Genomic DNA, 22,349 nt, shown 5'->3' on the forward strand with positions numbered 1-22,349 from the left:
CCCCCAATCTTTTTTTAGTTTGTCAATGACAAGCCAACTGCTAGCATTTATGGGAATAAATTATGACTAAAATAATTTGCATTTAAAATGCAAATGAATGAAAGCGTCAGCAAGGAACCTTCTGCTTTCTTCCTAGTGCACAGACAGGGTACTGGCTTTGGATCAGCCCAGCGAGGCACTCGGTATAAAATAAAGTTAATTGGACTAGCTGAAAAATGGAATGGGCTCAGCCTCATGCTAATTCTTGGGCCTGTGATTTAATATGGCATTAGAGACGAAGGACTGGGAAGGTGCTGAACCACTGACTAAACCAATCACTGGAGCTGTAAATTACGCTTCTGAGATTCCCAATGGCAGATTGAGAGGCCCCAGTAAAACTGCAAGAGGTGAATAAAACCTAGCTTGGAAGCAATTTGTCAGGATCTTTGGGCTCGCATGAATTAGAGTTTTAAGTTTCATTGTTCTTTTTCTAAAAGTTGGCTATTATAACACTGCCTGAATAGCAACTGGGACTGCAGTTTTGCACAAGGTGAAAGCTGCCTGTAGATGTAAAGCCAGTTGGTTCTCAAACAAAACCTCGTTTGGAAAAACTGAGAAACTGGTGGTGCATCTCTGAAGGTACCATTGCCTTGCTGGAATCTTAAAGCCAATTTTCTGCATCGTTTATTGATTTCTGGTCCTGGAGGTGCTTGAAGGACAATTGGAAGAATATTTTGTGAACTGTCTGTGTCCAGGGAAAGCAGTGCAGGAGGAATTAATTGTCATCTTTCAGTGCAATTGTAGCAATGGTTGACTTGTTTCCCCATTAATAGGACATGGAAAGTGTTATATAGCAGAACTCGAGTATGGTAAATGAGAATGTACGTGTTCATAACGCCAAGCCTGCTTTACGTTGGCAATGTGTTCCTGTAGAGCTGTATCTGATGATAGTACCTCATACCTCCATTCTACGTGTCACACTTGTTTTAGTATCTCCTCTTTTTTTTTTTTTTTCTTTATAGTCATGTTACTGAAGATCACCTTGTCTCTTGGAAGTAGAAGCACAGTGAACAGATGAATCTATTCAGCCAGACATTCCTCCAGTAGATCCCTCTCCTCATGGAGCACCACAGCAGGGAGGAGATGGACTCCAAAGAGGAAAGTCCTCAGGTGTGGGCTGACTCTGCTGAGCCGGAGCAGAATAGCACGCAGGTGACTAGTGCCTTCCAAAGCTCTCGGGTTCCGCTCAGACTGACCTGGCTGGGTGCAGTGGCTTAGCAAGCAGGCATTCACATTCAACCCTTTCTTAGAGTCTGGAAACTCAGCTTTCATTTGAGGGGCATACAAACATGTCTGTGGTGATTTCTGATTGAAGCTTCCAAAAGTGAGCCGTGCAAACCGCAGCAGTGAATACGCAGACATCTGAAATGCTAAACGAAACCAGGCAGCGGCTATAGAAATTTCCCTGTCCAAATATATGTATAGCCATGTGGGAAAGTGAAAGGGTATTCAGATTAATGACTATTAACAAAATCTGTGGTCTCTGGAGGCCCGTTTTGATGGCATCAGTCGAATCAGTTGGAACTGTGGGTGGACCTTGGAGAAAGTAATATGAATAATTTTTTCCAGTCAGACATCTGGGTAGTGGTGAAGGGAGAAATGTTAATTGTTAGTGACTAATACAGTCAGATTCTGATCTACGCAGCCAGTCCCTCTGTCTCTGAGACAATGCAGCTGAGAATTTCTAGAAGACTGTAAACTGATTTACTTTTGACTATGTTACGAAGAGGGTGCTGCATGTCATTTGACCCACAAGCCGAAAAATTCTGATGCTCCTGGTAATTTCCAGCTTTAAAATTTGCAAAGAAAGGCCCTTTTCAATGCCCTGTGTTCTGTTATCTGTACAATGGGATAACCATACTCTTGTTTGCGCATGGCAGTTATAAGGCTTAAATAGTGTTTGCAGAGTGCTCTCCAAATGTGAAACACTGCATGTATCCTTACTGTAGTGTTTGCATGAGGATTTACTGTACAGAATCAGCACTTGGCATCCATGGGGGAGTACCAGGTGTCTTCTGAAACATAAGCTAAAAGGTGAAACAAGGTAAATAACATATGTAACTGTGGGATCGCTTATGTGGAAATATTTTATATGAATATGGATCTTAAAACTAGGTTTCCGGCTAACTGTCCCGTTCTTCCTGTGTGCTGAAAATAGTTTTCAGCACATAAAGGGTGTCAGAAGGTGAATGTTTTCCTATTGCCACTGGAATTAAGTATTCTAGCTTGTTGAAGGTAGGCCACCGTTCATCATTTATGATCATAATGTTCTGTCAAAATCAACTTGTTTGGATTTAAACTGCTGCCCTAGACATAGCTTGTTCCAGTAGTTCTTGGAATCATTGCTTAATGTTTTCAGTTATATGTTTCTCTGTTTAGATAGTTGGATTTTCTACTGATACTGCAAGTACATACTACAGAGAAGCAATCTAACATACACTATTGCTTCCTTGTGATAGGTGCAATGCTATTACTTGAAGCAGTATCAAAGTTAATAGGTTTTGTTAGTCCCTCATCGAACAGACAAAATTGCCCCCAACTACAGAACTAGCTGAATGAAGTAATTACCGTAAATCCAGAAAGGAATATGAGAATAAAGGGAAACAATATACCAATAAATCCCATAGATACACTAGTTCATATCTGAGCTTCCTTTCTGTTACGATTTTTCAAAGGATGATCCAAGAAGGTGCCCTTTATACCAGTTAGGTCTTGAGTTAAAATGCAGAGTAAAACCAGAACCCGATGGTAGTTCTTATGTCCAGATTTCTATGTTGCTGGCGTAATTCAGATGCAATTTTAAATGTGTATTTTCAAAACAATTGGCTAGATAGTTTGGGCACAAGGTACTCTGCCTGCCAAGGCGCCTCCACAACCGACGAGTTTTTTGGCGTTTCCCATAGGTGTTATGACTGCAGAAGATCAGTCCAGGATCTGTTCTTTTCTTCCAGGTGCACTTTGTCCCTGAGGGGGGGACGGTGGCACAGATTGTCTACAGTGATGAGCAGGACCGTCCCTCGCAGCAGGTGGTCTACACGGCCGATGGCACCTCCTACACCTCGGTGGACACCTCAGAGCACACACTCGTTTACATCCATCCCGTGGAAGCTACGCAGGCATGTGTGGTCCTGAGCCCGCCCCTTTTTGGCACCTAGAAAACAAAACAATCTTGTTTGAGATGAAAGCCAGTTACCAGCCAAGTGATATGACTGGAAAATAGCAGGCAGTTGCACTTAACACTTTTCTCTGCCCATTGCCGAACAGGGACTTCATGCTGTTCATTTGTCGGATGTGTAAATGTGGTAATCGAAGGATGTCTAGGCTGTGAATTATAAAATGCTGGTTATTTCACTGAAGGTGGATGAGATTATAATTAAATCAAAGGTGTTTTCCAAAACACAGATAATCTCTCTAGAAAATCTGCCTCCGTTGTACTCAGTAAAAGGCGAAGAGTGATCTATATGTCTTGTGGAAGAGTCCTTGTTTTGCATAGTGCAGTTTTCATAATTGATAGTTACAATAACAATCGTGTCTTTTTGCAGAGGATCTTGGTGTATTCAATCTAATTTGGTAGTCTTCAGAGAAATTGTTGATTTTATAGACCTAGCTTCTTTTTCTTCTTCATAATTATATCAAATAGCTTTTATTCCCTGACAGCATGTGTTTATATGGGGTTAATATAGTATGCATCTCTACCTCTGTGTGGACAGATAACAAAAAGGAACAGGCATGCTTTGTTGAGACTGTTTTATGATGTCTTTGCTGACAGGACAGATTAGCAATGCTACAAAGTGCATGTACTTGACACCCGCAGCAACTCTGGCACAGCCTCATGCAGCGTGGTCTCTCTCTTAGCTGTTATGTAAAAACAATTCCTGTGTGGTGGGGTGTTCTGAGAGAACAAGATATTTTGAGAGGATATCTCCCAGGAAGTTACTGACCAAATAACTCTACAGCTCTGAATACTACCATTTTGTAAAAAAAGAGGTGTAGTATTAAGACACTCTCATGCAACTGAGATGAAATTATCGAAGCACTAGTGGAATTTGTATTATGCCATGCGTTATTCTGTTGGAGCCAGACTTACAAGCTCAGATATTTCAAGTTTTGGCAAAGTAAGCAAGGCTGACCTCACTCAGTTTTTATCTGACTCTTGCCTTTCCAAAGGGGAAGCACTCCCATCAGGGGTGTTCTTGCAGGCTACTGTAAGAATATTGGAGTTGGCATGTCTTCTATGAAATTAAAAAAACAACATCCTTGCCTTATCAAATTTACATGTAGGATATGCCTGACATCTGCATGCTTTCTTTTGAGGAACTCTCCTGTGATTTTGCAGAAATATAAAGTTAATAGTCATCTTCTGTCCTGCCCTCAAGTATTACTTGGCTTTCATCCAGCTATTGAATTTTATTCTGAAGAATTTATTAAATCAGCAATTGACAAAGTAATTTCTGTATTTAAAAAAAAAAAATCCTGTGAAGCACTTTATGTAGATAAAAAAAGTGCCACATAAATATGATACTATCTTTTTATGGAATACTACCTAATTTTAGTTTAACCTCTCTGCTTGTAGGTTCACATGGGTAAGTTGAATTAGTCTGCTGTGGTAGTAGGCACATTCCAAGTTACCAAAGGATCCAGTATGCATTTCGTGGTGGCAGGGTAATTTTTGTGTGAGTTGGGAGTAAACAACCCCAAGGCCGGTTTGTTAAGCCTTTTTCACTTTGTCTAGACTCTGTTTACAGATCCGTCCCAAGTGGCTTACGTCCAACAGGATGCCACCACCCAGCAGGTAAGAAAAAGACATTATTTTCCTTGGGCCTGAAACTGTAAGGAAACTGTTACCAAAGGTAAAGGGCCTTTGTTGTGGTGCTAGAGCGTAATAAGCTGTCTCTGAACTTGTCGAACTGCAGTCTTCAGCTATGTACTGTCATCCCAGGGATCAAGGGCAAAACACTTATGATAACAAGCCACTGTTATCTTGGCTAGCTTGTACATGAATGACAATAAAAGAGAGCTTGAGTTTTTTCTTTTTAATTCACATTCAACAAAAATACTAACTTACTGTCCCAGATATATTGAAAAATCGAAAAACAGTGTCCCGTCAAGTCAGCAAGCTGATGTGGCTGACTTGATTTTAACATGTCATTCTGGAAAGACTGGGTTTGCAGTTGTCCTCATACAGATTCTGATCCAAATGCCTTTAAGTCCATAAAAGACTCTTGAGAGATACAAACTTTGGATCAAATTCTATGTTTACTAGAAACTTCACAGGAAATTAATTGTAAAACCTAAAGAAGTTCAATTACTGGCTCGTTGCCTTACCATGGCATCCCAGGTCTGGTGTGCTTGCCAGTGTGAAGTGGGCTAGGAACAGAATAAAATGGGAGCCCGTGTTCATAAACTTCTGACGATTTTTCATTTTTCCATCTGCCATGGGTGAAGTGGTTTTGTTGTTAACTTTTATCAGTATCTTTGGGGACTGCACTGTGGTAGTTGGGTATAGGTGCTTTCAGATCTAGAGCTCTAGTTCAAATTCTGTGCTTGTCATAGAGGCTTAAAATCATTACTGCTTGGTCAGTCTTTAATGGCATGTGTGAATGGACGTGTTAGACCTGAATCGTTACTAATGCCATCATTAAAATGCGTATTTATTGACAGTCTTGGGGCAGAGCGAAGGGTTGAATGTGCACTGAAAATAAATTTTCTTCTTGCTAAAAGCAGACCTAAACTGTTGAGGCACAGGCAGGAAATGATATGACTGACACAGTAAAGGTGTTACCTGTTTTCTTTCAGCTCACTGGAGGTGTTTGGAGTGTCATTCTGGAATTTTTTGCCACATTGGTTTTCTTGCCTTGAGAAGCTGAAAAGTCCTATTTAACTGCCTTAAAGCTCACTTAACAAATAAATATATGATCTAATTAAAAGTAGAGATCACTTACATGTGCAGTGCAAAAGACACTGACAGCAGAGGTGGCCTGCTGTACTATCCCATGTCAAGTATCAGGGTCATGAGCACTTATCTGTGTGTCCTCAGCCCGTCCTTCCTTCCAGCACTGTCCGACAGCCATCCCAGCAGAGATGTTCATTTGCTCGTGAAGGGTTAGTCCCTCATTGTGGCAGCTCCTGCCTTTGCAGGTGGTTTTATGTCAGCATTTCACATGGGACATCCCTGAACTGACAACAAATATTAAAATAATAATCAAAACTCCTCTTGTCTTTCAGAAGAAACTTTATTTTAAAAAGAAATTGAAAGGTTTTTGAAAATAAGGCCTGTATTCCTTGCAGTGTCTGACGTGGAAGTGAAAGCAAGGATATGTTTGAAGTGTGATTAGTAGTAGGAAATGCTAATATGAGGTACAAATAGACACAAGCTTGTGTGAACCTCTCATTGCTGGCAGACCTGGAGGTGTGCCATTGAATAATGATGCCTTTTCTGTTGCCACTTGGCATCAGAAATGTCAATACCAGACAGCTTGGTTCAGCTGTTGTCTTGGCAGTTTCCTGCTCACTGTCACATGGTCCCCTGAAGTCTTTTTGCTGTAGTTTCAAAGCAGTTTCATAAATTACTCTTAATACCTCTTTAAACAGAACAGCTAGATTTGAAGTTCTAAGACTATGTCCTTATGTTAGGGATTTTCTTGCCTGCTCCTTCACTGTTGGGACAATTAGCTGTTCTCAGATTTATCTGATATTTTTCGGCACTTCATAGAGGGGCGGGGGCTTTAATTTTTGAATAAAAGCTGCTTAACAGTCAGAGGCACAAACTAAAGCCACATGATGTCAGCTGTAGAGAAGGATGAAAACTCATGTGGGATAACAGTGCAAACTCCTGTATAGATAAGCAGGAAGCAAAGACAGGAAAGGTGATTCCTAGGATCTTAATTCTGCCTTGTTTTATTGCTGAATGGATAGGAGTAGTATGGTAATACGCATTCATTTTCCTGTTACACAAAAAAAGGAGTACAAAAATGAAAATTTATAGTGTGACCAAATAATGTAAAGAAAAAATAATAGCTGGAGTCCTTTCATTTGAGTGCTTGATCTTCCAATGAGGTCAATACACCATTTTGTTTTTATAATGGATCTTGGTTTGCTTCAGAAAAAGAAAGATAGGCAAAAAGAGGAGATGTTACTTTTTCCTTTACCTTTTCCCTGAAAAAAAACACAAATTTGGGCATAGAAGAGAAAAAGACCCCAAATCATTGGTTGTACCAAGAGATAAAGTGCTCCTCACATCTGTTTTTAGTGCAGTTTGAACCCAGGCTGGATAGGACCCTAATTTAAAGCCAAAAGTGGGAGATGGGTAAATCAGAAGTTGCAAAATCTAGACTGAGTTTTGAAGCTTTTCCCTTTGTCCCCGCATCTACAGGTTTTGTCCAAGTCCATCATCCTTACCGAAAAAAAAGAGTAAAATTAAAATGCTGCAATTTTTGACCTAGCATAGGACTCCAGGGAGCTTTGCATGCAGGGCACTGCCCGTATGTGACTGATGGAAATGCCGCAGTGCTAAAATGAGTGCCTATAATTTTAGGTAACTGTGCTCTTGCCTGCTGCTGCTCAGAGCATGAATCCCACCAACCTGTCCGTGCTCGGCAACGTTGCCGAATCCCCCCAGCAAATGGCTCTGGAGCAGGGTCCGCAAGCAGATAGAGTAAGTTGCCAGGCACCCTTTTCTTTTAACTGTACGAGTACACTGATTTCATTGCTCCATTGTCTCGGGTGATGAAATGCGTCTGAGCGGTACGGGAGGAGATGTGAGAAAGCTGTAGTGCAGATTTGTACCATCTTTCATAGTCTCGCCATGGAATGTGTGGGTTTTTTAGGAGAGATCGTGTATTTAATATACAGAGAAACCTGTTCTGCAGATAGTTCTGTCTTGAGCAGCCACCTTAAAATACTCTTCTCAGCTTTGAAAAGCAAAGTTAACAGAAGGTGTAATGCTGGCTGTCACGTAGGACCAACATCCACTGGGTCTCTTTGCCAGTCTTCTCAGACAGCTTTACTGTGTGTAATATTTCTTGTTCTCTACCTGAGAAACCTGTGTGGGTGATGCAATATTCTGTCATTTTTTTCTTTTTTTTTTTTTTTTTTTGGTAGGGAAAGAAAGGGATAAACTTTAAAATTAGCAAAAGAATACAATGTCCTCAACTGTCCTCCGTGTCCCATAGTTTATATCTGGTCCCTGTGTTATCTCATCCCTTATTGATCTCTACGTGTGTGCTCTGGGGATTGTGTTTGATTGTATGATAGGAGAGAAAAGATCACGTGCCAAAGTGCCGGATTCTCTCACTTGCATGGAAGTTGATAAAATACAGCCTTAGGCTCTGGATAATTTCCACAGAGCCTGGATTTTGTTTCAGCCCTTCTGTGACGGTCCATAACTACTCTGATACCGTTTTTTTCTCCCGAGAAGTCAGCCCTTGAGAGTGACACAGAGCTGTCCTGAGTGAGGCTGTCAGCAGCAGCCATGCAAAACATCCCTCAGCAATCATTTATCATGTCGCTTCACTTTCCCTTGTCCTTCTTTCCATTACCAAAGGAAGCAGAAAGGGTAGACTAGCACAAACCTTCATTGCTCATCTTTAAGAGTGTTTTTCTCCCTGAATCAATTTTGATTGTTCATTTGTGATTTCTCTCCTCAGGCATCGTTACCGGTGCATAACCAGGTGTTACCTCCTATGGAGGCAGTGGATGGTTCTGACCCTTTAGCACCTCTGCAGAATCAGATGGGAAGGATGGAAACAAAAGAGGAAGATGATGAGGATGAAGATGAGGATGAAGATGGGGAAGACACTGACATGGATGAATGGGATCCAGATCCACCTCGACCCTTTGATCCCAATGATTTGTGTAAGCATACAACATAGCATGTAGTGTAGATGCCCTGCTCTTTTATCTTTCCCCTCTATCAGCCCTCTAGTAAATGGAGCCAAAACCCATTCAGATTTTAGCAGTAATAAGTAAACCCCTTTACACCCAGGAACATAGACTGATATTGAGCTGCCTTACTGAAAAGACAAACTTCTGTCTTAGGTGGAGTCTCAGAGCTGTGTTGCAGGAGGCTGCCCTGTCTACTGTTTTAAAATGTAGACAGACTATTGGAATAAATGTTCCCACAGCTGAGCCAGAGATGTTTAGAGAGAGATAAGGCTGTCTCTTCCAAGCTGGTGCGTGAGTGTCTGCCTGACAGTCATGTCCTCTCTGACTTTGTGTTGTAGGGTGTGAAGAGTGTAATAACGCACATCCCTCTGTGTGTCCAAAACACGGACCTTTGCATCCAATCCCCAACCGGCCTGTGCTGACCAGGGCGAGAGCCAGCCTCCCCTTGGTGCTCTATATAGACAGGTTTTTGGGAGGTGTGTTCTCCAAAAGGCGTATCCCCAAACGCACACAGTTTGGACCTGTGGAAGGACCCCTGGTTAGACAAACCGAACTCAAAGACTGCTATATCCATTTGAAGGTAAGGGTGTGCATGCGAGAGAAGAGGAGGGATCAATTTGTGCTTAAGCTTTGATTTTTCATGAGTGTGTCGCTCTGCCTCAGTCAGTTCACTGGAGGTGTTCTTTTGTTACTTCCATCTCTGAATGTAACTCGGAAATACCCAGATTGAAATCTACTGTTATTCAGGGAGACACAATAATGGTGGTGAATATTCTGGCATTATGGTGTTGTGATGTATAGGACTCATAACGTGGAATGCTGTGAATCACTCTCACATGGGCTGAAGCAGCATCTGGACATAAATATAGCAGCCTCATCTGAGGATGTTTTGCAACCGTTATTTTATGTCATGCTGTAACTTAAGTTAAAAATATTTTTCTTCCCCTTTCCCTCCTCTCCGCCACAAGATGTAGGAGAGAGGAGAGATTTTTTTCTCCCCTTCCGCATGCCAAGTCATTGGCGGGAGGTATACTGGGTTTGACTGACCTTTACCCATTTATTTACTGGTTTCATTACAGGAATTGGTCCTTTATTTGCTGGAGATTAGGCCCACAGTCTTAGGAGCACTGGGCTCTGATGGTCAGTGTCTGACAAGGAAGTTGTGACCGCAGACAGATTCAGTAACCCAAGAGAAGTTCAGCTAAAGAAGGGCTGCTTCCAGCTTGAGGCAGTGTCATGAGAAGAAAGGAAAGGAGAAGTGGGTCTGCCAGTTAGAAACATCTGACAGCTGATGCCCTATAGCTGACTAAAGCTGCAGCTTCTTGGGCCTCATTTATAGCCACACGTCAAGGACTTTGCCTGAGCCTTTTAATGAATGCTTCTTGCCCTTGAAAACCATGGAAGGGTCCATTGTGTCTCCATAGTTAAATCTCTGCCTGTTTTTAAGTATTTTTTTAAGTGCTGCCTGTTTCTGGATCCCTGTTAGTAAAGAGAAAATTAATTATGCCTTCATTGCTTTCCTAATTCATTGGTTTCCTAAAAGTTGTGTGGGCACAGTAGTTAGTTTGGGTTTTTCTTTTTTTCTTTTCTTTTTTTTTTTCAGAAACTCAAATTCTTTTGAACCTGCTGCCAGGCAGTCACATGTAATTGGATTTTTCTACAGGTTTCTCTTGATAAGGGTGACAGAAAAGACAGAGATTTGCAAGAGGACCTGTGGTTTGAACTTTCTAGTGAGGCTCTTTGTAACTGGATGATGTTTGTGCGTCCAGCTCAAAACCATTTGGAGCAGAACCTGGTAGCGTATCAGTACGGCCACCATATTTATTACACAACCATTAAAAACGTGGAGCCCAAGCAGGAACTCAAGGTATGGCATTGTTTGTGTTTTGTGACTCATTTTTCTGCTGATTAAATCAAATCTTAGAGCTGCTACCTAATAAGTGCATCTCACCAGAAATGATTGTTGTAAATAGTTTTAAGAGGGTTTTTTGTCTGATAAAGCACATGATGGCCTGAATCAAATGTCACTGAAGTCAGTAAGTAGTTAACCAGCAACTTAGAGATTTTAAATGAGCTTTGGCTCAGGTATAAAATCAGGAAGTTTAGAATAAGAGTATGTAAATTATTTGTCTGTCACTGTCATGCTTTACACTGCATATATTTTGCTGATGCAATCTAATTTTTATTGCAGCAGTCGTATTCTTTTTAGTTCTGGATGCCCTTTCCAGTTAGTCCTGTGTGCCCTTGACTTGTTTTCTGGTGCCTTAAGTGAATATGGTCTCTCACTTTACCTGGCTTTCCTGGAACTTTTGAAACTTTGCATGTGGAAAATGATAAAGGATATTGTGGCTTCCCTGTGAGTTACTTTTTGTTCCCTCTCAAAATGTGTTGATTACTTTGAGCTCAAAGCAGCGTGGCTGGCTGAGATGGCCTTCATTTTTCAACATCCTTTGGGGAACTGGGGGTAACCAAAAAACTTTGATATCAGGAAATTGTTTGTTGTTCTTCACATCTTTTCTTGCACATAAACTTCAATGATTTAAACCCCCAAAAAAGGGTTTTAAACACACTTAGCTAAACCAGAGCAAAGCCTGCTGATACACTTGTTGCTGATTTTTAAGAGTCGGATTCTTTTTGGTTTCTTTAATTTGTTTAAGCTGAATCACTAGAAACCTTGTTAATCCATTTTAAGTGTATCCAAACATCATTTTCTCAAGTTTTTAAATCAATCTGAAATCAGACTTTAATTAAATCTGTACAGACCTGCCTGCAGAAGCACCATTTTTCTGGCTTTATGTATTAATAGCATCTTTTGGGGTAAAGTTGACTTGATAATTGAAAGCGGATTACCTAGGCTCTGTAATGTGTTTTCCTCCCCAAGTGGATGTAGGGCATTCATATGAGTTTTATCCAAAGTTTGAACTAGGAGGATCAGTCAAAGTTGAAAGCTTCATACTGTGTGACAGGTGAGTAGTCTGGGAGCTCCAGGCTTTCTTCTTTGTCCAGCCAGGGAAATTCCTGCAAAGTAACACGTACCTGCTGGGGAGTCTTTGCAGGAAGTAGAAATCCCACTCACCACTGCTACAAAAACGCTTGTGGCCCAGTACAAGTTTAAACTTGCCCAGATTTTTCATGCTGAAAATCTGTTCATGCCTTCTTTGAGAAATCTTTTCTAAAACTGAACCTTTTTAATCAAACAGATAAAATGAGAAATGATACCAGAATTCTCAGCTAAATGTGAGCATCTGATTTTAGGCTCTTATAAACTTTGTCTTTCTGCCTCCTGTGGTTCTCTCTGCTGAAGGCTTCCTAAATCCTTTGTGTAATGAAACTGGATCCATCATGCTGCAGCCTGGCAGATCTTTCTTTTGGGAAGCAGGACCATATTGCTTCAATCCTTCAGAAGTTCAGAAACACTTAAAATGAGTCTCTGTGGACAGGGCTGCCTATTGTCTACATAAAGAAAGCAGGAAAAAATGGGAAATCCCCCGAGTTAACTACTTTTCCATTCCTCTTGGTACAACCAGTAACAGTACTCTGCTGACACCCATCCTTTACCATCATACAGTCAGGTCTAAAGAGATTAATCTTACTTCCTTCAGAGCTACTGGTAGCCATGTGTGAGATTAACATTCATAATAGGAGGCTGTGCCTTAAAATTAAATGGATATGCTTTCTGAGCAAAGCTCTTTTATTCCTCAGTGGGGGCATATTGATCTCAACAAGCTTTATTATTGAGGATGAAAGGAGCAATAAGAGTTAGTGGTTGAGGCAAGTGAAGTAAATGTATTGCTTAAAAACCATTTTCAAATGAATTCCCTCTAGTTTTGGTTCCATCTAAGTGTTCTGTTATGTTGTATTCCTGTTGCAGGTGTGGTATGCTGCCTCTTATGCAGAGTTTGTGAACCAGAAGATCCATGACATATCTGAGGAGGAAAGGAAGGGTAACTTGGGCTTTTCTGCTCTCAGTTTTTGCTGTGTGATGGTGCTGGGTGTTGTACTTAGTTTCAAGTATATGGCCTGTATAGTGCGCCCAAATTTCTGCTAGGTTAAGTAAAACCAGATCTAGATTTTATTATTGGGACTTACTTCTACTAACTTCTCATGCTAATATCACACTAATTTAACCTTTTGCCTCAGTTTCTGGGGAAGCATTAAGTTGTTGCTGGAAAGAGGTATGTTTCTGTACTTGATGTCTAATGCCTGTGTCATAAACCGATGTGCTACTGCTTTAGATAGAGAAATTTCTCTTGACCTCCCCTAACTCATGCCAGAGACAGAATCCTGCAAGTGCTCATCCATAGAAGGGTAGATTTCCCAAACTCCCTGAATTTTAAGCCATGTTTATAGTCCCCAGTGACTTTTTTGTCTTTTTATGAAGAGCTCTAGTCATGCCACGGTGCAGAGGGGATAAAAGCAAAGCTAAATGGAGCAGTGCTGGGTATTTGCAGTCTGCCTAACCTTCAGGAAAGAAATACGGCCCACAGAGGACAGAAAGGCTTGGGGAAGAAAAATGAGGCGTTTAATTGGTGGTGACTGAAATGCTGTTATTGACATTTCCAACTGAACATAGTTCTCAGAGAGCAAGAGAAGAACTGGCCGTGTTACGAGTGCAATCGTCGTTTCATGAGCTCAGAGCAACTCCAGCAGCATCTCAACTCCCACGATGAGAAGCTGGACTTCTTCAGCAGGTACTGAAAGCTTTAGCTGTGTCTGTGTATCACTGTGGCTCTTCCCCAAACTTGCAGAAAGGAGGGTCTTTGCCCCACAGATCTTATTGACCAACTTGGGTACCCACGAGAGAAAGGCTCAGCACCTCAAGGTAAGAATGTGGCACCAGGAAGCTTCTTGGCCTAAGGGACTTTGCAAAAGAAATAGCTTGAGGGAAATAAAATCCCCATTGAAACTGGTGAGATTTTTTTTTGGTTTGCATTTGGTTTTTTGCCCATGACTTAAAAAATTACAATATTTGGGTACCACGATACTGAAATACTGGTGCTTCTCAGATGTGTGCAGATACAGAGCTTGGAGAACAAGACTTCCAGTGCTTTGGCTCCTCAGTAGGCTGGCAAGATAGTTTATTCTGACCCATTAAAAGCTGAATCTACAAACATCCATCAGAGAGCAGAAGACATTGGTGCCTTCTTTTTTCTGAAACTTAGCAAGTGGCTGCATTTTGTTTGTTTTTTGACACAGAAAATTGTTCCTTTCAGTTTACTGCTGACATCAATGGCTAAGTGCCTTTTTGGGGAGGGATGCTATGGCTTTGGGTTTTAAATTGTTTTCCTTGTGCACTGTTCCATCTAGCTGAAAATGCTTTCCAGCACACCGTAGACTGGGGTGTTGGAAGTAGAGTTGCCGTGGCAGAGGGCTTGCTAGAATCCAGTAGTCCTCTTGGTCCCACAGTTACCAAAATAAATATTAATGTGTTGTGGACTTTAATTTTTCATAGAGCACAAAATAAATAGATACTAGCAAGTACCCTATTTTTTTTCTGCCAGAATTTATTCAGGTTTTATTATTTACTGCAGAGCATTGTTACTGAGCTGAATGGGTGAATAGTGGTGCTGAGAAAGAATGCATAAAATCAGTGGAGATTCCAAATCCATCTTTTCTTGTCTCTAACCTGGAGCACTATGTATTCTGCAGAGCCAGAGGCCGAGGTCGTGGGCGTGGAAAGAGGAGGTTTGGACCAGGCAGACGCCCGGGGCGCCCTCCCAAATTCATGCGTATGGAAGTAACCAGTGAAAATGGGGAAAAGTGTGAAGAAGGGACACAGGTATATTTTGGGGGATGGAGGAAAGGGAAAAAAAAAAAATCACATGGGATGTAAACTCTTGCCTAAAAGAATTTTGGGGCATCAGTGCAAATTGTGGGTGAGCTTTGGACTTATACCCAAGTAATTCTTGGTTTTCTAGCTGGGATTCTCTGCCAGGGGAGCACACTACTTTCCTTATAGGAAAAATCTAAAATCTCTTGCATTTCTACAGCAACTTTCATCCCAAAGCACTTAGCTGTGAGACAGGTTATTGCAGCAGTTTAGCAGCATCACAAAAGTAATATAGACAGTAAAACTGTAATGGGAATTTAGGTTCATATTTGTCCTTTCTGGAATGTGAGGTCAGAGCCTGCTCTTATAACTTGCTGGTAGAATTAAATCAGTTTGAGCTATGATTCTTTATGATGTTTTAATATTAACAAAAGGGCCTCTTGTAGGCATGCTCACTGCAAAATGTTCTTTTGCTTGTAGCTGTTGGTTATATTCTATAGGGACCTAATATGATGCATCATAAGTAAAATGCTAAATTCTCTCTGATGCTGACCATGCTTAGGTTACCACCAAATCCTTTTATGAAAGGTGTCAGAAGGGATCAGTGCCTCTGTTTCATGACTTAGCTGAAAGCTGATACCTGGGGTGGTAATTTTCCTCTGCCATCTCACTGGGTCATGGTTCAGTGCTGACTCAGAGGGAGGAATGTATATGTTGCCTACGAGTGTCTGTGCTTGTTTTCTGAGCCTGCAGGATTGTCTTAAATGTTGCATTAAGCGCAGGCAATTGAGAGATCACCCTCATTTCAAGCTGACATGACACAAGCCAGCTCCATTTAGACAAGTAAGCATAATGCTGTTCCCAAACTCTGAACTCCAGAGAGACAGGACTTACTGGGTGCAGTCCCATGCTGATGTGTCTGGTCTCTGATGGGAGGTGGATTGCATCCTGCCCGCCGGGAGCATGGCCCACAGCTAGCTCCCTTGTGTCTCTAATGTTGAGCAGGGCCAGGGTTATGTCCCAGGCCTTTGGAGACCTGCCTGCCTTGCCAAAGACTAGACGTGAGTTCATCTGCCTGAGAACTTGAGACTCAGGGTGCTGTGAGCACAGTTTAGTGTCAGCAACTGTGGAAACTCACCACTTAGACCAGGATGGGACATTTGGCTGGTAGATGGCTCTGCTAAGTGTCTGTGGTAAACATTCATGGTTTGCACTCCTGCTGGCACCTCAGTGTTTATTCTCCCACACCTGCTTTTGCACTTTTACAGTACCAGACTGATACCGTTTTGGCACTCTGTTTCCTAGCTTGTACTTTACAGAATTCCAGAATCATCTGTGTTGGAAAAGCCCTTGAAGCTCCTCCAGTCCAACCATGACCCTCACCCTGACCGTTCCCAACTCCCCCAGATCCCTCAGCGCTGGCTCAGCCCGACTCTCCAACCCCTCCAGGGATGGGGACTCCCCCCCTGCCCTGGGCAGCCCATCCCAACGCCCAACAGCCCCTTCTGCACAGAAATCCTTCCTCAGAGCCAGCCTGACCCTGCCCTGGGCAGCTTGAGGCCATTCCCTCGGGGCCTGGCGCTGGCTCCTTGGCTCCAGAGACTCATCCCCCCTCTCTGCCCCCTCCTGGCAGGGAGTTGCAGAGGGCCAGGAGGTCTCCCCTCAGCCTCCTCTTCTCCAGACTGAACCCCCCCAGTTCCCCCAGCCGCTCCCCAGCAGACCTGTGCTCCAGACCCTGCCCCAGCTCCGTTGCCCTTCTCTGGACGCACCTGAGTAATTAAGTTTCCTTAGTTGTGTTAAGTGATACTAAGTAAGGATCTCTGGGGTTTTTTTTGTAATACAAGAGGATTCCATCCCAGAGGAGTTATTGCAACTTCCATGAAAAGAATGTATCTGTTTGGCATGTGCTTCCTGCTCCCAACACCTTCCCTTTTATGCTAATGCAAAAAAGGAGGAAACCAGCTTTGTGTGAGAAATGTAAGTAATGTATACAGCTGGGTAGATGAGAGTACACAGAGCTTGGAAACTGGGTAGTAAAACACACAGTGCAGTGTATAATCATCTCGTTTATCACTCTCTAGTTCAGCACTCCGGCTAGTTTGTCGGAAAGGAGAAGACGCTGCATAACAATACATGATAATGTTTCAAAGTGACAACAATTTCAACAAGACAGGAATTCTCTGCCCCCCCTGGTCTGTGCTAGTCACTTTGGATGTATAATTTCTCACAGGTCAGCCTACATCACATTTGGTTAAAGCAGTTGTAGTCATGAGTGCAGAAGAACTTGCCCGGCTGTTAACAGCTGGGTCATTTGGATTGTCTGTGTCCGATGTGACAATCCGGTGGCCACAAGAGTCGCCCACCTGCAGCGCTTCCTCCCTGGCGCTCTGGATGTTGTTACTGTAGGTGATCTGCTGTGAGCATCAGTGGGACGCAGTAGGAAAGTGTTAGTGTAGACACATTTTGTTTATAGCTTGTGATTTAAGTATGTAGAAATCTTGTTTTCTGCTGAGTATTATCAAAGCATTTTTCAGTGGGTGGGGGGAATAATCACTGGTTGTATGATTTGCGATTTCAGGACTTGCTGCATTTTTCCAGCAAGGGGCAGTTTGATGAGGCCGGCCAAGCCACACTGAATGGGTTGGAGCAGCAGGAGCAGACTCCAGTGCCATCAGAGACGCAGTCGGCACTGGAGCAGCAGTCAGACAGCCACCCGCTACAGCTCCAGCCGCAGCACGATGAGAGCGCGGTGCCTACGCAGAGCACCATGACAGCAGATGACATGAGGCGAGCCAAGCGTATCAGGGTAAGCAAAGAGGACAGCAGATCACGTCTTCTCTCACCCTCTCCATTTGCTGTAACCCAGAGAACGCCGGACCTGCCTGCCAGGACCAGCTGGTCTCTTTCTCTCACTGTCGTATCCATTTCCAAATCCTGAATAAAGCATCTCGCTCCTAACAATTTTATTTGCACTGAAAGGAAGACAAATCTTGTGTAAAGCACTAGTATCTCGTGAGGTGCTAGTGAGAACTGGTCACCAATTGGAGCAGGTTCAATTCCAGAACAGTGATTCTTTCATAGAAACACAGTCCATCCAAGCTGGCAAGCAGGAGTGCTTCAGACAGCCGGCTGAACGTGGTACTGTGGCACAGACTAATGACTTGTTCACAGCACCATCTGTGTCTCTCAGAACTCTTCTCTCGCAAACAGTTGCCAAAGAGGAACCACGACCTCAGTTTAGATCCACTTTGATGATGATATTTAGTGATAAAATCCTTTCTTGGGGTAGAAAAACCTGCCTGTCTTTGTGAGATTAAAACCTGTGCTAAGAGCTTTGTGTACCGACAGCAAACACTTTGAGCCTGAGCTTTGTGTCAACTGGGTGAGCTGTTTTTTCTCTACTATGTGTGGGAGGGAAATGATTCAAGCAAATAATCCTTCAAGCCGTGTAACCGTGAGATTGGTTTATTTAGTCTAAAATCTTTTTCTTTTTCTTCCATGTGTAAAATTTTGATTACAGAAAGGAACAGCTGCAGTTGGGGTAAGACTTCATTTTTAGGGGATGAGAAAGGATTAGAAAAGGGTTGAGTAACTGTTCTGTATAGGGTGATGCTGAGCCAAATTGTGCTCTCAGTTTATAGCAATATATATACAAGACCAGTGGTGGTGTTACCCCATAAATGCAGTGGCATATCTGGAAGGAAGAATTTGGCTCAGGCACATAAAGACTGCAGAATTTTTAACCATATAAAATGTTTGCACTCTGAATGACAAGTAATTTGATTTTTCGTATGTTAAAAGCTTGGGGGATTTTTACTGGATGTGTTGAAGGGTGGATAACAGAGTCCAAAGACAGATGCTGAGTTTTTGACAGTAAAGAACACGGGTATTTACTGCTTACGATATACCACAGCTTCCTTGCTAGAAAGTTGAGGCCTGAGTGTGATGGGAAGAGGTGGTGTAGCCTGTTTTCCTGAACTTTTGAACCCAAGATGTGAACTTAAGATCATCTTAAGGAGTAAATGTGGGAAGAAAGGGACAGAAATTCTGAAGTTACTTCTTCATCTTGCGACTTAGCTTTTGTTCCATAGAAATTTGTCACAAATGGATGACAACTAGGAGGGGTGCAGTGGTGGTTTAGTCCTTGGCGACACGTTTGTCTCTCCAAATCTCCCCAACTTCCCGTACGTCTGGCAGCTCGCGTTCAGCAGAGTCCTGGAGATGTTTCAAGATAGGGGCAGAATGGCAGATGGATGGTTGCACAGCACCTTTCCATACTGCGTCAGACTGTGAGCAATGAGGGCTTGAGATAAGAGTGAACTCGCAAGCATTATTATTATTTTTTTTTTAAGCACTGGAAAATCACAGCAAGCTCTAGCACCCTATGAGCACTCATTCAGTTCAGCTATTCACAGCACCTTCTTAACAATAAGATGCACTTAATATTATAAGCAAGCAAACATTTGGTTTTAAGATGTGCAGTACATCGTTCACTTCCAAAGAACAGGTAGAAAGTCTTGACTCATGATGATCTGGAGACCTGTGCAGCTCTAGTTCATTATTACTCATGTAGGATTTAATTTTCAAAACTAGTAATTCTGTGTGAGTTGCTTCAACTTTTTCTAAGGTTTAAGGCAGTGATGCTCAGAGTGCTTTCATTCTCGGTGGAAGCACTGATCTCTGGTGACCTGGGGTTCAGTTCCTGATAGGATCAGTTCATTTTTCAGCCTCTGCTTTAGAGCCTGTGGAGTTTCCTTGGAGATCAGACTTTAAATACAGCAGTCATGTCCTTAGTACTGGAAAGAGATACACCCACCCTTCAAGATACTCTTGTAACAAGTTAGAGGACTGTTTGGTCCACAGCCAAAAAGAATATTTGTTTTCAGTTCAGTTCTGGGCAGTGTCCAGAGCATCTATGGGCAGATCCCAGAAACATCTACATTTCCAAATTACTTGTTGTTGGTTTTTTTTTTTCTTTTACGTACAGACCTGATCCTAAAATGTCCTTTGTGTAGGTGACTGCTTTACTCATCGGAAGGAACTGGCAGGGACAGGAATATGATTTGGAAAGCAGAGTCACTTCATGCTGAAAGAAATGCAACTGGCTGTATAACAGAGTACAAACAGTACAATGAGGTTAAAAAAGTCCCTACTCTTTAACTTTTTCACTCTTCTAATCCTTGCCCTGTTGTCATCCTGCCCTAATTATTCCCTTCTGCTAAAAGCATTTCATTCTCACTGTGGCTCTGCAGTACGCATTACATCATTATTAATCAACTCTGAGAAAACATGAAAGGTCGCAAAACACCTTCAAGATTATCTGTGGTCTTTATCTCTGCCCTTTAACTCCCCTTGGGCAGTTATTAACTACAGGGTAAACCTTGAAGATCTGCTTAGTGTTTCCTGAGGCAAAAACCTCAAAGGAGTTTTGCCTAAGTAAAGAGTAAACTCTAGCTAGAAGAGCTGACCCTTGTAGTGACCCGCAGAAGCGTGACTATTGCAGAAGTCAAGGCTTCTGTTTTAAAGTCCATTGCATAACATAAGTATTTTTCTCTCCCTCAATGCTGCCTGCTCAGCTGGAGCTGCAGGTAGGTTTGGTTTGGTTTTTTGTTTCGTTGGGTTTTTGCTGTATCTGATCGAATGGTACGTAACAACATCGCCTTCTGTGTTGTTTTGTCCAACTTCTGTTTAGTGTTTCCTGATTGAGCCCGCCTTGTAAATTGTCACACTTGTTGTTCTTTAAGCAACCAATGTCCAGAATGGAGTGTTATCTGAATAACAATTTGCATTCCTCTAGTTCTTTTCATACTAATTAATTGCAAATTGAATAGTGAATATTACAGGAGTAGTCTGCTTGGATGAAATGTGTAATAACCATCTTAAAGCTTTGGAGGATTTGTTTGTGCAATTGTTTGCACTGGATCAATGTTATCAGTTAACGAGACAACACTTAGTTCTCTTTTTCTGTTTTTATAGTTGATAGCTTATCTAACCAAAGAGTAGTAAAACGTTTCACCCTTCTGTAGCCTTTGAGATAGCAACGGGACTATGTAGATTTACATGGTATAGAAGTCTGGCCTGCTATCCTACCAGTCCTGGTATATTACCAGTGATCAAATAGCAAAGTACAGCAATAGTGGAGTTAAGAACTTGAAGTGGATCTCTTCAACTATTTGGTTTATTAGTGTATACCTGTAGTTAGGGGGAAAATGATATACTTCTGACTCCAAGTAACACATTAATTTTCATACAGCACATGTCTGTCTGTCCAACCAACAGTATGACTTAACAGCAGATCCGTGTTATTTCCCATTGTCTCCACTTCAAAATGGGGAATGGAGATGACAATTCATGGGAGGACTCATTTGGGGCTCCTTTATTAAACTGTTAGCTTTTTTCTTAGCAAAACAGTTGCTTTCATGTTCCTTTCTCTGGAATGAAAGTATAGGTTTCCCTCTGCAGTTCAGACAGTGAAAAGGATCATTCAGGTTCACTAATTTAATCTCTAGCATAGCATTTCACAGTATTCCCAAGCTGTTCCCTCAGTGCAGCAGAAGAGCTCCTAACTTTACTTTCTCAGTGTCAGCTGTTGGCACACACTTAAGGGACACAGCAAATGTCAGCCCAGACATTCCCACAGGAAAAGGAGAGAGGAAACCAGGGAAATCTGTTTGCAGAAGTCTTGAACATAGCTCGTGGAGAAGTATGTAATACTGAATGTATGCAAGCATAGGTGCCAGCAATGTTCTAGTGCTATTTTTCTAACTGTCATGATGTAGAATCTGTGTGTAACATCTGAAAAGAGAAGACATCAATAAACGACAGCGCATAGATCTTACTTTGGAGAAGAGTTAGTATTCCGTAGGCTTCTTGTGGAGATATGGCAGTATTGCAGTGTGCTTTCAGCACAGTATGGGTGATAGTGTGCTGTGGAATTTCATGCTTGCAGAGATACGTCTGACTTCCAGCTTTGCAGCTGTCCAACGTAAAAGTTCTCATCCAATATTGAAATGCAGGTGCAGGGGACACTTGCCTGTTTCTACAGGCAACACGTCCAGCAGCATCTGTTCCTCCAGCAGACAGTGCCGGTATCAGGACTGGGATGGCTCTGTAACACTTATCTGAAGGGGAGAAAGGGAAGAGGTATCAGTCATGAAATGTTACAGAAAAGGTAGACTGAAGGAAAGCACTCATCAAAACAAAGCAGGGGCTAAGAAGTTGTGCACAGTAGGCATGAAGAAAAATAGAGAAGAGCCCAGTATATTAAATTTTAAAATTAATATTTGCACAACACGTGTTCAATTCACAATATTCTTAGTGCCTTGCAATACCTAGAAAAGCAATTTCAAGTTTGACTGTGTGTAACCAACAACACTTTGAGCAGACAACAGTCTATCAGGGTTCCTCCTGATTTAGCACCAGTATGTTTGTTTTCCATCTATCTTCTTCATTTTCAGGCTCTCACACATGATATATGCTAAATGGCAAAGACCGGCGAATTGCTCACAAGTTCTTACCTACCATTCTGCCCCTGCTGTAATGTTTTGAAAATAATCTTTTTGAAAATAACAAAAAGGTTTAGGCCAGCATCTCCTGAATGTGTGTTCTGCTGGAAGTTTTCCAGGCAATGCTAAACCACCGCTGCACACCTCTGTGG

General features: G+C 42.1%; 1 protein-coding gene across 1 annotated transcript in view; it reads left to right on the forward strand.

Moving 5' to 3' along the window:
* Positions 1-22,349, forward strand: part of PRDM10 (PR/SET domain 10) — a 41,293-nt gene that overhangs the window by 5,452 nt on the left and 13,492 nt on the right. Inside the window, exons 2-13 of the mRNA XM_026863781.1 lie at positions 1,002-1,191; positions 2,991-3,155; positions 4,772-4,831; positions 7,574-7,693; positions 8,685-8,892; positions 9,261-9,502; positions 10,586-10,789; positions 12,794-12,866; positions 13,496-13,613; positions 14,572-14,701; positions 17,271-17,498; positions 20,269-20,280. Coding sequence (XP_026719582.1) covers positions 1,099-1,191; positions 2,991-3,155; positions 4,772-4,831; positions 7,574-7,693; positions 8,685-8,892; positions 9,261-9,502; positions 10,586-10,789; positions 12,794-12,866; positions 13,496-13,613; positions 14,572-14,701; positions 17,271-17,498; positions 20,269-20,280 — 1,653 coding nt within the window. The 5' untranslated portion in view covers positions 1,002-1,098. The remainder of the gene's footprint in view (positions 1-1,001; positions 1,192-2,990; positions 3,156-4,771; positions 4,832-7,573; positions 7,694-8,684; positions 8,893-9,260; positions 9,503-10,585; positions 10,790-12,793; positions 12,867-13,495; positions 13,614-14,571; positions 14,702-17,270; positions 17,499-20,268; positions 20,281-22,349) is intronic.

Source organism: Athene cunicularia (genome assembly GCF_003259725.1).
Source record: "Athene cunicularia isolate RWA chromosome 24 unlocalized genomic scaffold, athCun1 chr24_part1, whole genome shotgun sequence".
Classification (NCBI taxonomy): Eukaryota; Metazoa; Chordata; class Aves; order Strigiformes; family Strigidae; genus Athene; species Athene cunicularia.